The 16328-nt window shown below is 43.1% G+C and overlaps 1 protein-coding gene across 1 annotated transcript in view; it reads right to left on the reverse strand.

Annotated features, from left to right (window-relative positions):
- AGBL4 (AGBL carboxypeptidase 4) overlaps positions 1-16328 on the reverse strand; it is a 1261847-nt gene that overhangs the window by 341346 nt on the left and 904173 nt on the right. The window contains exon 5 of the mRNA XM_068537961.1: positions 739-778. Within this exon, the coding sequence (XP_068394062.1) occupies positions 739-778 (40 nt within the window). The remainder of the gene's footprint in view (positions 1-738; positions 779-16328) is intronic.

Below are 16328 nucleotides of genomic sequence, written 5' to 3' on the forward strand. Positions count from 1 at the left end.
CCACCGGGGCCATTAAATATTTAGAACATCACCAATGAATGAAGATGGACCACCATACCCACTCTTGAATGCTCACTGCTGGCACCATCATCTCCTTGGATTCCAAGAGAGAACAGCATCTCTTGTTGGCCAGTTTTGCCTCAAGTTCCCAAATTGAAATAAAATACCTTCTGGTAAAACTAAACTGCTCAACTTTTCTCTGGGCTATATGCCAGACCGAGGGGAAGGAAAGGAGCTTTAAATCCCAGGGCCATAGCTTTGTTGTGGCACATGTCCTTCCTAAAGGTGAGTGACAAGAGTCGCAGGAGACCAAACCTGGTCACTTCCCCAGACTGGCCTTTCCTCATTAACTGTCCTCCCTTCATTCCATGCCATCTACCAGGCAGTTTCCCCATTCCCCATGATTTTAAAACTTATTTCTCAGGAGACCAGGGCACTTCCTTGACACTTGGATCCACTGAGTGATCTGGGGAGAACCTGGCCCTGGAATATGCAGCAATATCATAGTATCAACCCTGCCATCTGCAGAGTCAAGACAAGGCAGCACAGAGCTGGGGAAGAGAAAAGAAACTGCCTGTGGGGTAGAGGATGGGGGAGAAGGATCATTCATGACACAAGAATTCTGCTGTTCATTCAGGAAGCCAAAGGAGGAGGGCAGGAATTGCATTTGGATAGACAACCAGACATCACTCTGGGAAATAAGGGAAAAGCCAAAGCAGAATGGCCACACCTACTCACCAGGGCTGGTTATCGTCAGGAGGTCTAGGTGCCGCTGTTGCTGCAAAAGAAAACACATTGTGAGAGCACTGATTCAAGCCAGAGCCAAACTTGTTGCTTAGCAGGTCAGGGTGAACATGCAAAGGGGATGTTCAGACACGCAGAGCAGGCTGTATTGCGGAGGACGTCGTCTCGCAGTTCTGCAGGGAGGCCTTGCACCCTAGAGACAAGGGGGAATGGACAGCCTTTCTGGTCAGAGCCGAGAGGGCCTTAGAGACCTTCCAGTCAAACCTATCTTATATTTAGGGAAAATGAGGCCATGAGAGGAATGTGGCTTACCTAGAGCCACAAAGAAAGTCCCTTTCCAGACTCCCAGCCATGGCTCACTCCTCTGTACCAGGCAGCTGTAGATTTCTCTTTGGTCACACTGGCTGTACTGGTTAAGTGTCTGATATCCTGGCAACCCTCTTTGCCTTGGGTCCTTAAGTCACTGTCACCCTCCTGATACTCCTTTCTAACCAAGATACTCCTGGGGGCTGGTTTATTTATTAAATCTGCTCAACAATGCTATGACAATTTCAACTACTGATGATCGAACCATTACTTTTCTAACCGAATCCTCATCTCTCTGTACCATACAACATTCAAAGAAAATAATATTTGTCAGGTACACTAGCCCATATAGATGAAGTTGCTCTTGTTTGGAGGCAGCTAGCCTTGGCCCCAAGGGCTGAGGTGGTCAAGATCTCAGTAGGCTCGCCCCCTATCACACCATACTTATGGAGAAGCCTAGTCCTGAACTGGATGTCATGGGAACCTGAGGGTGGAGAAGAGGGTATTGTAGGCTGAGGATGGGGCAGTGGTAAGCAACTCTCTTAAAGACTTAAGTCAGGATTCCTTAAGCCTCAGTCAACCTCTGTCTCTTTCCTACACTTGATTTTCCATTAATAGCAATTTCCATTAATACGTAATTTTTTTTCTTAAAAAGGGGTCCTAACAAACTTCACTTTGAGAACCACTGCTTCAAGGATACACATTGCAGGAGTTTCTGATTATCTGGTACTTCATCCAGTGGGTCCTTTGCCATATTTCACCTCACCTGCATTTCCCTCTTTATCTTGCCTCTCCCCTAGAATGGCTTCCTGAAATTCTCCTTAAGCAGAAAGGAGAAGGCAGCAACATTTTTTGAGTACCGAATATAGGCCAGGCACAGTACCAGGCACTTTGATGTGTCATTTCTTCTTACACTCTTGGCAATCCTACAGGGTTGGTACTGTACAACAGAGGGACATGGGGTTCAGACAGGAGAAATTATCTGCCTAAGACCACATCTTCACTGAATGAGAGAGCCAGGGTTAGAATTCAGTCAGTTCTAATCCTGGCTTGAAAGTCCAAAATACGATAATGCACAATAAATCACTTAGCATGATGCCTGGTACTTAATAGGTACTTAATAAAAAGAGCTATTTTTGTATTAATGTTTTGTTATTATTATAGACCATGTGTCCCTTGGTTTATAAAACCTGCCTTGCCCCTTTTCATAGAATTATTGGTACCAGAGCTCAAAGGTCATTGAGTCTGACCTGCCACCAGTACAGGAATCCCCTCAGCAATGTCCCCACCAGTTATATGAACTGATTCTGTTTTATCCCTTTGCCTGACAGGGAACTCACTTTTTGCCAGTTAAAATTTTTTTTTTTTTCTGTTTTTTTTGGCCATGCCACACGGCATGTGGGATTTTAGTTCCCTGACCAGTGATCGAACCTGTGTCCCTAAATAGCTCTACTTTGAGCAGGGTTAAAAGCTGCTTCCTTATGAAATCATCCCTGTTTCTAGCTGCTTCAGCCCATGACAAGTTTGGAGACCTGAAGAAGATCTGTGTCATCTTCTCTCCTGGTTAAATATTCCCAGTTCCTTCATCCTTTCCTTATAAGACCTGGTCTCAAATCCCTGGCCCTTGTGGTCCCCTCCTCTTCCATTTAAATTTGATCTGTCCCAGTCAAACCTCTTTAAGATCTCTCTATCCCTTGCTTTAATGATTTTTCAGGGCCCTAAAAGCAGGTCTGTATCCTTTCATAGCCTTCTCCATCACACAGCCCTGTTTTACTGCCAGCTCATAATTCATTCCAGTTGACATTTTCAAGCAACAGTGCAACTCCAAGATGTCACTGACCTCCACTGTGAGCACACATTCTCATGCTGAAATGAAACACACACCCACACATGGAAGCTGGAGCCAGACTGCCTTCTTTCCCAATCACAGAACCAGGCTAGTGGGACAACTGGCTCAAGCTGCCTTTGCCAAGGCCAGCCTGTGAGGCTAGGCCCTTCCCTCATACATGAGGAAGGAAGACAATGTGTCCTTCTATTTTTCCATAAGCTTGGTTTTGTGGCAATCGCCGTTGGTGAAGGAGGTCCATTTATCTGAAAAGTGTCTATTTCCTAATTAAGATCTATCTCTAAATGGTGATTCTGTGTCCAGGGTCCAGTAGGACAAAAAGGGAAGAAAACCTGACAGGAACACAGACAGACCTGGCCTTGTGTCCTAGCTCCTCTCTGTGGTTTTGGATAACTTACTGTTATGTCTCTGGCCTTGAACTTCACACCTCTAAAATGAGTGAGTGAGACTGAAATACTGTCAGTGACTCTGAGTCAAAAGCAGCCAGACACTGTGCTTGTGGGCTCCCCTTCCGGTGTAGAGTTCTCTGAGAACGTCTGTAGCCAGGACCCTGGGGGCTAAATGACAGAGCTGAGAATTTAAAAGAGAACAAATTTTAAGCTAACCTCTCACACTGCAATTTTCAGTGCTTGTGTGTCTTCCTCACTATCTGAGGGGCATCTTAAGGGCCTGGAGCATCTATTATTCAGTCCATGGCACACAATAGCCCTCAGTAAGCATTGCTAAACTCAGCTGAACCATTCCTGGAATGCACATCATCCTTTCAAATCCCCATGCCTTTGCTCATGCTGTTCTCTCTAACTAATCTCCTGAGATCTTCGTGGAGCTCCCTCCTCACATCTCAAGACCTCCAATGAGGTCTCCTCTGCACCTCAGCTCCCAGACCTAACACCCTTCTCTCCTTTCCTCAGAACAGAATATTTCACACTTTGTTCTTCCAATGCATCTTGTAAAACCTAACTTTTGTATCATGCTCTGTCTTAATTATCTGTTTCCTTCTCTGTTTCTCTCATGAGGTCTTTACTTGAGGATAAGACTACACCATTTCATCTCTATATTTCCAGTGCCCAGCACACAGGCTGAAAGGAATGCTTGATGCCATCTAGTTCAAATGATTCAACTATTCCATTATTCCCTCTGCAACAACCCTGTTAGGTAGGAATTCATCAGCATGGAAAGTAAGCATGCCCCTTCCTCTACAGGACTTCCCCCCCATCACGGCTTTGGGGATTCCTGCCTTTATGATTTTGCTCCTGCCATCTCAGCAGCAATATTATCTATCCACCTCCTCTGGAGACCTTCCTTCCTTTACTCCCACCCATAGGATCACTGTCTCTCCTGGACTCCTACAGCTCCTACTGTCTGTACCACTCCTGTGGTGATGAATTAAATCTAACCTGGTGACAAACCCCTTTAACCTACAGTTCACAGACATATGTGTGCACCACCTAGTGGCCCAAGCAGATAAGTGTAGACTGCTGTTTTAACCTGTAGCTCTTAAGATAGGATTACAAAGTCTGCATGTTCTATATGCAAATAAAAACAAAAGTGTACATTCAAGAATCATTGTGCAATAGTGAGGGTGGGAGGGAGACGCAAGAGGGAGGAGATATGGGAATATATGTATACGTATAGCTGATTCACTTTATTGTACAGCAGAAACTAACACACCATTGTAAAGCAATTATACTCAATAAAGACATTAAAAAAAAAAAAAAGAATCACAACAGTTTGAACCTAAGATACTAAAATATCCAAATAATTCCCTCAAAGTCCTTAAGGAATAAATGAAAAAGAAAAATTTCATTACTAAACGGTGTGCCTAGTATAATCATTTAGGATCACCAGCGGAAACTGTTTGGCACTTATTAAAATAGGGCACGTGATTTGTGGAATTTGACCAACAAGAGAAAACTAGTTATATGAGAGGGGAGCATGGTGGACATAAAGAATTACCAGATTATATAAATTAGTTACCAACTGAGAGACATAAGGGCCTTTTATATGGAGATGATATATTACCTAACTGCCTGGATGGTAGAATATGCAATGTTAGTTGGAGGAAATGAAGGTAGCTAGCTAGGCAGCAGGTTTGGTAGGCGGACAGGTCCTGCTGGTTGAGGGCTGAGCAGCTGAACCATTAGCTAACCATAAGCTACAGTCTCAGGAAGGCAGGCCCTTCGCATGTGTGGTAGTGGTACCGTGTGTGTGTGTGTGTGTGTGTGTGTGTGTGTGTGTGTGTGTGTGTGTGTGTGTGTGTGTGTGTGTTTTGAGGAGTGGGGGGAACAGATAAAGGAATTCTAAACCTACACAGAGGGCAATGTGTCCAAGTGTGCCTGTATGGTATTCCACAGATTCCTGGCAGAGTGTGGGTATGCCAGGGTTGGGTCAGTTAGGAGGTAATGTGTGGACTCCTGGCTGTGTATGACTCTGCATCCAGCTTTCCCTGGTAGGAGTGGTGTCTCATAAACATTCAGAGGAAACCCATTTCTGTGTTCAACCAATGTGTGGTTGATGCAGAGTCATGACTCCATAAAGACCATGGGGGCTGGAGGTTCCAAGGTCAATAGGAGCAATCTCTGAATTTGGTGCCAACCAAGGATGGCAGAAGCATCTGTAGTGGATGCTTAAGGAACTGTCTATCAGCATCCTTGTTCCAAGAGTTTTCCATATTCCTCTGTTCACCCAGTGGAAGCTATTTTGTTAATACAATGCCACTTCACCTCTGGTCACAGTTGACAGCCCCAAGGGTAAAAGTACTGAAAGGTGGGTCAATTAGAAACCTCATCTAGGAATTTTGGATCTTTTGTGATTTCAGTTATTCTCAATGAAAACTATTGTTGTCCAACATTAAAGAATCTATCTTTAAAATTTTTGTAATAATGAAAGTAACACATGCTTATTATTTTTGTCATTTTCCAAATTTCCAGAAAATCCAGAAAGTAAAAATGAATGAAATCCCACCACTGAAAGAGAAGCACAGTTAGCACTGTTTTGGTGTATATTTTTTTGTCATCTTTCTTGCTTGTGTTTATTTAACAGGGTCATATTTAGATATAACAAATGAAGCATGTTTTAATCTTGTGCAGCATTATGTTATTTTTCTTTTTTTGGTCTCAGGCTGAGTCTTTATTTTAAAGTATAAGAATGTAAGTCACATACATTTATTGTCATAAATATGTTTGCTCTTGTTGCTGTGATTTTGTTTCTAGTCCTTTTTCAGGGAAGGTGGTGTTAGTAAGACATCAAGAGAGAACTACTTCGTTATTTTGTCACAGGAGGCAGTTTGAAAAGCCCAGCTACTGCAGCCTAGTGATGTAAACAAAGTCCTCTGAATCTGGGGAGACTCTTCCAGGCAATATCCAACTTTTTGGAAAAGATACTCTATTCTTCATGTCTGAAGCCCCTCTCCCTGCAGTTACACAAAGTATTTTGTGGAAAGAGCTCCAAACTCAAAATCAGACAGACAAACATATGAATCCTGACTCTATCATCTTTGTGCTGTTATCCTAGGCATGTTATTTAAGCTAGTTGGCAATTAGGTATCCCATTCATAAAAAGAGTGTAGACCAACCTCCAGGAGCCTAACAGGAAAGAGAAGCTGAGAGAAAGAAGAAGAATCATTCACAGGTGAGGGGGGGGGGGGCGGGTGGGAGGTGTGAATAGGTAGAATGGGAAGCACACTGGTTGGAAGCTAGGATTTCTGAGCGCCTCTCCAGCTGTGCCCCACCTCAGGCTGAGACTTTGGGCTTCTCACCATCTGGTACCTAGCCTTTTACAACAGCATCTTAACTGGTCTCCCTGCTTCGAGTCTTGCAAATTGCTGCTGCAGCTGGAGTGAACTTTCTAGAATCACATCTTAAAACTCACCAGGCCTCCTACAGAATAAAGTTTAACCCTTTTGCTGCTGTTGGAGGACTTCTGTGACCCAGCTCCTGCCTCTTTTCTCCTGTTCTTTCAGACTCTGAGCTCCAACCATGATGAGCCACTTCCAGTTCCCCAAATTTGCTGTGCTCTCACCTCAAGGTCTTTGCACGTGTTGTTCCCTCTTAGAACAACAACCCAACCAGATTTACCTGGCTAATTCCTACTTGTTATTCAGCTCTCCACTCTCATGCCACCTCTTCTGTAAAGGCTTTTTTGACTTGCCAAGGCTGGACTGGATCTTGCCCTTATCCCTCTGACCTTCCCTATCAGAGCACCATCACACTGCATCTCCCTGGCCTGTTTACTCCTCCATCCTCTCCACTGGCTGTGTGATCTCCCTGAGGGCAAGGGCTGTGCCAGTATTACTTCACTCCTCTCAGGGACTAGGCCAGTGCCTGACCAACAGATGATAACAAAGATCTGCTGATCACTGGTTACCAAGATGATAACTAGAGAAGTTCCTACTGAATTGATCATCAGAAAAGGTCTTTAGTTTTATCCCCTTCTCTCTCAAAAGACACAGACACATCGGACCCATAATTTTTCTCAAAACCCTCTCTGATTCTGTCTTGGTGACCTAGGGATTAGACCACTGAGAATTTGGCCATCTTCATCTGGATGGGTAAATATGAAGCTACAGTTATAAACGGACTTTTCATTTTCATCACGAACTGCACTGCAATTACTTCTCGGAATGAGAAAGGGACGTGGTGTTCCAGGAGCTCAGGGCCTGGTTTGATGTGTGAGGTTCTATGTGGTAGAAGAGAACAGTCACTGATTATGTGTTCTGTTCTGCTTTTTCTGTTTCGTGCAGGATAGCTATTAGGGGAAAAATCAGTCTTTCATGGCATAGATTGGAGATAATTTAAATAAGAGGACCAGTAATCCCTGTGCATTTTCCTGTCACTCCAGAAGCCAGCCATAATGGGGAGGACCTAGGGATCCACACCCTCTAGAAAGGGAGGTCACAGGGGCATAGGCACACATTTGGCTTCATGGCTCAGCCCCTCTTTTCCCTGCAACCCCCTTCCTGTTCAGTCCTCCCTCCCCTCACCCAGCCACAGTCATTTTCTAGGCATCTAGGGATCTCAGGCTCCCTCCCTGCCCTACCCCAAGCAGAGCCTGCTCCCTAGAAAACATTTTATGTGGTGCTGACCTCTCCCTAAACTCACTACTTCTGATTGTTCTTACTCCAGTCTAGCCTGCTTACTGGCTGCAGGACTGATCACTCTAAAATTAAATTTGATCCTTTCTTAGAATAATTTAATGATCCCCATTGTCAACAAGGGATGACAAATATCCACAAATTCTATGTGTTATTTGAAAAAGCAGTTTTTATATTTTAACATAACCTCATGTTTGGAGAACAAACAAAAAGTTACCTATTATTTTCAGAACCAAACTTCAGATAATAAAGGTGGGTCTAATCACCTTGGTCAGTGTCACATGTAGAAGATGTGGTAGGAGGAAGGTGTGGGGAGAGCCAGTCACCTCTGTGAGGAAAGGGAGCAGGGATTATGAAAGTCTGAAAAATGCTGTCTCAAGCACTGAGTTCATGCCCACACCCCACTGAAGTGGGACGCCGGTCTTCTGTTTACCTGACCATTCTGTATGCCATCACCTTACTTGTCCCTGACCCTGCCTTCTGCCCTTGACATGGCCCTCTTTCTACTCCTCCTCATGCTGAACAAGTGATGTGCAGCATGGCTTCTGCAGATAGCACTGGAACTCCACTCTCTGCCTCTTCACTTGTTCACTCGTTAATCCAACAAATATCCATGAAGCATCTACTCTGTTCCAGGCATACTGCTGAGGAGAATGAGAAAGACACAGCCCCTGTTTTCAAAGAGATAGCTAATAGTGGAGTGGAGAAGACATATTAAGCAAATAATCATATAGTATGAATTAATTTCAGTTACGGTAAGTGCTCCAAAGAAAAACATGGGGAAAGGTACGTGACCAGGGTTCAAAGTATTCCTCAAGCCCCACCCGGGCCAATGGCTGATGCCTGGATGCCTCCCCTAAGCATCCACCAACTCCACCACCTTCTAGGGGAACCTGACCAATGGCTGAGGCTCAGCTGCCCTTTGGGGCACCGACTCCCATCAGGATAATAAAAAAATGCATTAGCCTTTTACTCAGGGAGAGAGAGAACATCACTCAAGGCTGAACTAGAATCTCATGACTAGGGGCTAAATTCAGTGGGGAGCAGAGTGGGGCAGCAGACAAAAGCTAGGGCTGCACAAGCGAGATTGCATCAATATACTTCACCAAGTAGTTTCTGCTCCTGTAGCTTCCTGTTATTGGAAAAGCCAGGCATCCAAGTGGCTTTCATCCCCAGGGCAGCTTAAAGGAGCATTTGGGTTCACCTCTGGCAGTCTGCACAAAAGCAGGACAGGTGGCAATGGAGAGGAGCATATGAAACTGCAGAGACATTTTGGAAGCAGGATTAATGGCAGCAGAGGCTGTAGCAGCTGCATTTGCTGAGCACTTACTCTGTGCCAATCCTCACAACCTTCTGAGGCCGGCATTGTTACCCGTTTTTACAAATGAAGAAGCTGAAGTTCAAGAGGTTAGGTTACGTGCTCAAGGTCACAGCTGCTAATGGAAAAACCGAGATTCGAACCCATACTATTGGCCTCTGATGCCTATGCCCAGGTAGCTGTGAGAGCATTGAGTGGTGAGAAATGTTCTCGGTGATCCCCAGGTTTCTAGGCAGAGGAGCAGTATGAACTGCAGTGGTAACACTGCACAACTGAACAGCCTCTGCACACAGGGGAGTGGGAGGAGCTATGACTTAAGCGGTGATGATTTGTATTTTTCCTTCATAGCGTTCACAATTCGAAATTCTATATTTATCTGTATTTATATTTGATTAATGTCATTCTCATTATATGCTAAGCTCCATGGCAGAAAGGACAGAGTTTAGCTTTCCTGGCAGAGTGGACTCTGTCTAAATATGCGTTAAAAAATTAAATGTGGAAGGCTAGATCAGGTTTTTGAAGAGGGCTGGATAAACAGCTGAAACCCTTACTCCTGCTGAAGAGAAATGACACACGTCCCATCCTAAAACCCCAAAGACTCAGACGGGGGCTTGTGCTGGAAGACTTCACCCTGCCCAGCTCTGGAGGAAACAGTGAGAGGAAGGTTGTTCCAGTCATGAGTCAGAAGACTCCATGCCAGGACAGATTGCTTCTTCCCCACCCTCTGCTCCAGCAATACGAGGCCATGTGGGAACCTGCAAGAACAGACGTGGCATCTAAAGTGACGGTGAAGCTCAAGGCTGGAGAGGATGCATGCGTGGCTGACAGATGCCCACCCAGTGCACCCATGGGCCCCAAAGCCGCTAAGCATCGATTTAATCATGTCTCACATTACAGTTAGGTAATTTACATATTAGTCTCTTTTTTCTTCCCACCTGTACCTCCCCTCTCTCCATCTCCTCCCCACCCCCCGCCTTCTCTTCCAAGGTGAGAGATGAATATTTTCTATATTGGGTATTCTCTCTGTACCTGATCCCAGATAGGACCAGAGGAAGTTTGTTACAGATGTGATATTTTGGCTTACTATCAGACAAAGTTATATGGTTATAAATTCTCTTTTTTTATATGTTTTAAGTCACAACTTTTCTTTTGTAAAATAAAATTTTAGAGTTTAAAAGATATGCCTTTTAGGCCTTCAGTTTATACTTCAAAGCTGCGATTACCCTTCATCCTCAAGGTCACCACGACCCAGCATGAGTGAGGCTATCCCACGACATAGCCTCCTGGAATGTCAGAGCAAGGGGTTTTGGAGGTCATTTGACCCAACTGCTTTATTTCAACGAAAAGCAAACTGAGCCCACAGAGGGGAAGGGAGCTGCTCAGAGTCACCTGCCACAGTGTTCTGCACTATTTGCTGATGTGCCTCCTTCAACAGAGTGGAAAAAAAGGGATGTCTATATCCCATCCATGCCTAAAAGAGCATAGATGCTCAGAGAAAAAAAAAAAAAACTGTTGAGGAAAGCAAGAGAGTGGGATAAAGGTAGGAAGGCAGGGGAGGAATTTAGTTAAGAATTTGTTTTGAGTTTTAATACCATTATGTCTATTTGATTCAACTGGTTTTAACTGAGGAGTTATCAAGAGGACTTCCTTCAAGAGGTGGTAACTGAAATGGCCCCTAAAGGACAGGAACCAATTTACCTCTCACTGAGAAAGTGAAGCCAACTTTAAAAAGAACAGCACAGGAATCTGGGTCGGCCATAGGTCCTGCTGTCCTCTGTCTCTAGGAGCTAATGAGCCTGTTTACGTATGACGTCTGGTTCTTAAGACTATCAGGTTATCTCCTTGAAACACTATTCTCTGTTTGTTTCTTTACATATTTGGTTATTCAACATATAACAGTAATTCCAAAAAAATTTGAAGATGCTTAAAAGAATGCAATAAAATTAAAGCACATGTAATTGAAGACATGGAGAAAAAGACAAATAAGGAGAAATTAGATGCTAGGTACAAGGTCATAACTCAGAATTCATATGCTGAGATACTCTTCTCACTTGCTAGAGGTAGGGTACAGATTTGGCTCTCAGCTTTTCAACAACTTAGGCACAGTGGCAAACTCAGTTACAATATACCAAGTGTCCTAAGGAAAAAACAAAAACCCCAAATAAAACAGTTGAATTACAGAATCTCCACTGCTCCTAACTTGAGTTCTGAGGGAAATATCTTCTTAGGGTCCTTAGAAAGGGTATCTTGAGGCCTAGTGGTTGATAGGATTTGGCCAGGTCATGCAGTGACATACCAGCAGACCTGAGTCCCATGCTGCTTTTGAATAAGGCTTATAGAACGCAGAGATAGGTGAAATGTGGTGGTCATGAGAGCACTAGGACCAGAATAAGAGGCCCCAGGTCTGTGCCATGGATAAGAGCAAAGGACAGATATGAGCACAAATCCTAGCCTGTATACTCACAAGTATACAGCCCTTGGATGAATTACTTAAACTCTCTCTCATTTCCACATTTCTTTTTTTTTTAAATTTGTTTACTTTTGGCTGCGTTGGGTCTTCGCTGCCGCATGAGGGCTGCCTCTAGTTGCAGCAAGCGGGGGCTACTCTTTGTTGCGGTGCGCGGGGCTTCTCATTGCGGTGGCTTCTCTTGTTGTGGAGCATGGGCTCTAGGCGCACGGTCTTCAGTAGTTGTGGTGCATGGGCTCAGCAGTTGTGGTCTGCAGGCTCTAGAGTGCAGACTCAGTAGTTGTGGTTCATGGGCTTAGTTGCTCTGCGGCATGTGGGATCTTCCTGGAGCAGGGATTGAACCCCTGTCCCCTGCGTTGGCAGGCGGATTCTTAACCACTGCGCCATCAGGGAAGCCCCCATTTCCACATTTCTAATGTAGGGATAAGAAGAGTTTTTAAACCAGAATATAATTCCACTCAGAGTTTTTATATTATAACAAACATTACTGTATTATCGAATACAATATAAAATCCACGTCTCTTTTAAAGAGAAGAGATTCCATAAAACATTAAAGTTATGGATTTTTTGAGTATCAAGGTCACTCTTCCCTACTTAGGTGGAAGAGCTCGGAGGCTCTGTCTTCACAAAAGATCGTATCACACTCAAGTAAGTGTTCAATAAAGTTTTTTTTGTTCCCATTCTCCTTCAGATTCAGCAAGTGTGCAAAGTTGTTCGCACAGGCCTGCACAGAACCGTGGTAAGGACTGAGTGAAATAATGAACCAGAAACACCTGTATTTTGGCCCCAGCTTTGCCACTTTGCCACTTTGCTGTATGAGTCAATAATTTACCTTCTCTGATCATGTCTCTACCACATACTAAGTGATCATGGGCAAGTCAGTTAAATACTTTCAAATGGGTTTAGCAACCCACCTACTTGAAAAGCAGTTAGCCTTGCGCTTGTCATATAATCTGGGGGTAAATGGCACTTAGACTGGTAAGACTTTTATTTTTAATTCCAAGACTGCTTGGAAAGCCTTCCCTCCCCTCTGTCTCTATATATGACTTCTCTATTACATCATCACCTTCTGGAAGCCTCTGCTCTCCTAGGCTGGGTTAGGTGCCTCCTCCAGGCCCCTCAGCACCTTGCGCTACCCTTGGCCACAGACGTTATCACTGTGGGTTGCAATCATCTGTGAGTCATCCTGCTGTGAGAGTTCTTGTGGGCAAGGATGCTGTGTGATTCAGATTGGTGTCTCCAGCTCCTACCACTGTACTTGGCACAGAGAAGGCCTTCAGTCATGTTTGCTGAATTGCATGAAACTGGAGTTCCTGAGAAAAATATCATGATAGTCAGGATAAAACTGTGGCACTGAAAGTGAGGCAACATTAATCTGTGTTCCTGCCCACCCAGAGTAACGCCTCTCTGCACAATGTCAGAGTTATATATACCGCAGGAAGTAAAAGTGCCAGGTCATAAACTAGTCTATTTTCCGCATGTGACTAGCTCGCATGGAAGCTCCATTCCACGCTGATTGACCACGACTTTCCATAAGAAATTGCCAGCTTGATTGTGCGGAAAGAATCCAGATCTAATTGTTCTTTGTAAGCCTGGGACAGAAGGTATTATTGCTTGAAAAATGGAACTGTCTACATTAATTTTCCTGAAACAAACATCTTTGCCAAATAAAAGCAATGCATAATAACAATCCATAATTAAAAGCAAAATGATACCTTTTGTTACGTGGGGAAAGCAAATGTGTTCACTACAAAAAAAGACCAAAATGTGATTTTCTTGGAACTCTAGGGACACACCTTGAAGTCTGACGAGAGGGATGTGTATGTGTATGTGTGTGTGTGTGTGTGTGTGTGTGTGTGTGTGTGCGCGCTCAGGAGTAGAGTAGGGTGGGAGAGATATCTCTTTCTGCCTTGTTTTCCTTTCCTTTTCTTTCCTTTTGCTTTTGAAAAACAAGCATCGTTCATGTCTGATTTCTGAACAATGCAGCCAGAATATTCTCATTACACTTTTAGTAGATAGGAATTGGAAAAGTGAGGGGAGTTAACATTTATAGAACTGCCCTTATTTTCCCTTGACTAAATTTCCTAACTTATTTTAAAATTTATTCCCACTTTATATATATACGTGTGTGTGTTTATGTGTGTGCATATATCTTTGTAAAGATAAATCCTTTCTAGAAAAGAGTTAATTAAGATGTTAAAAACTTAATTGTACATCTACTATGTAACAGATGCTTTATTTATGTTTACTCATTTTATCCGCATAATACTCTCATAAACATAGGTATTTAACCCCCATTTTAGAGATGAGGAAGCTGACATTCAAAGGGGTTAAGTAAATTGCTTGAAGTCACATAGACGTTAAGTGATGGCACTAAGATTTAAGCCAAGCTTCTGACTATGAAACCCATGTTTAAAAATACTCTCTCCATAGTATACAGTATTATTAGATAAGAATATTGATGATATCCAAAAAAGAGAAAAATACACACAAAAACTCAAGATCACAACAGCCATTTTCATTTTTTTCATGCTGTTTTCTAGTTCTTGTCTAAATATCTGTACTTGTAATGCACAGGTAATTATTATACATGAAGAACAAAGAGGTAGTCATGGCATAAATACGATTTTGCTACTTTCTGTATTCTGTTATTTTTAGGTTACATTATATCATAAGAAGTTTTCCAATAGTATTACATAGTCATTGTAAACATTATTTTAATGACTTCACAATGTTTCATTTAGTGAAAGGGCATCGTTTACTTAAATATAGAACGTTTAGGCTGTTATTATTTTGTTATTATAAATGACATTACGATAAACATCTTCCTGCATACGATTTTTTCCTTCATTTGGATTAGATTATCTCTCTGGGATGAATACCCAAGAGTGGAATTACTGGGTCAGAAAGCATGTACCTTTTTAGTACTCTTGATACATACTGCCAAATTACCTTCCAGTAGGATCATTCCAATTTACACTCCCATAAGAAGTTCCTGAGATAAAGATTTTACTGTAGCCTTGCCAGCATGGGGGATTATAACCTTTAAAACATTTTTTTTTAATGTTATAGTTATCATATGGTATCTAAGCGTTGTCTTTTTTTTTAAAAGATGATTCAGTAGGTTTGAATTCTTTTTCATTAGCTTGTTGATTCATTGTGTTTCCTATAGCGAGAGTTGACTTTTCACATTATATATCTGGCATTAAGGTTTTAGTTCTATTTGCATTTTAAACTCTCAGGGGAGAGCCACCTCTCTTTTTCTCGGTTCACCATCTTTGGTGGCACTGGAAATACCCACTCGGGGACCTGATTTGACACCAAATGAAATGCTTCCCCTAAATAACAAGGCCATTTTTAAAGTTTCCAGTTAAAGATAGATCCCACTAAAACTAGGAAATGCACATCTAGATAGTGTTAGTATAGGCTCACAAGGATTTAAGGATGCCCTGAGTTCCCCTCCTCCTTTAATCCCATTCTAAGGACGGACGATGTCACTTCTCACTGAGCATGAGGGGCTCTGCAGGAGACCAAGGGCACTGACTGGGCCATAGTACCAGAGGTGGTGTTTTCCCCATGATTGCCCTAGAGCAGGGGTACCGGGCAGTGGCCTGTTAGGAACCGGGCCGCACAGCAGGAGGTGAGTGGCAGGCGAGCGAGCGAAGCTTCATCTGTATTTACAGCAAGAACTTGAGGGAAAGATTTGTTTTAGGTTAGGATTCACATGTTCAGTAGCCGTCTACTCCCTAACTAAAAATACCATTGGCCTCCTCATTTTGCTGTGTTCAGAGGAGAGGAGTCACTCAGTCAGCCACAGATGCACATTGCTTAGCACATATTGTATACATAGCTCTGAGTTAAGCCCTGGGGCAGAATGGGAAGTGGGCACAGAGAAGCACTTACCTGAGCCAGGTGTTTTGTTTATATTGGCTCACTTAAGCCCCACAATATTATGAGGTTTGTTTCATAATTCCCTTTTGTAGCTGAAGAAACTGAGGGTCGGAAATGTAAAGGAATTTATCCACAATCCCAGTTATGAGTTGGTCTCCATGCTTCTAGTTTCACTTCCCTCAACCCATTCTCTACCCTGCAATCAGAGTGAAGTTTCAAGAACGCAAATGTGCTACTCTCGTTAAAATTCTCCATTGATAAAATAATAATGTCTAAACTACCTAACACTATCATTCTGCCCTGCCAGCCTCTGTAGCCTCCATGCTTGCTGCCACGCCCTTCACAGCCCAGGCTCCATGCTGATCACCTTTAGTCCCCAGGACACCATGCTTTCCTCTTGCCTCCCTTTTTCTTCTTTTCTTTTTTCATCGAGGTATAATTGACATATAACATTATATTAGTTTCAGGTGTACAACGATTCAATATCTGTATATACTGTGAAATGATCACCACAGTAAGTCTGGTTGCCATCTGTCACCATACAAAGTAATATCTTTTTCTTGTGATGAGAACTTGTAAGATCTACTCTCTTAGCAACTTTCAAACATGCAACACAAAATTACTGACTCTAGTCACCATGCTGTACATTAGATCCCCATGACTT

This window comes from Eschrichtius robustus, chromosome 3 (assembly GCF_028021215.1).
Source record: "Eschrichtius robustus isolate mEscRob2 chromosome 3, mEscRob2.pri, whole genome shotgun sequence".
Lineage (NCBI taxonomy): Eukaryota > Metazoa > Chordata > Mammalia > Artiodactyla > Eschrichtiidae > Eschrichtius > Eschrichtius robustus.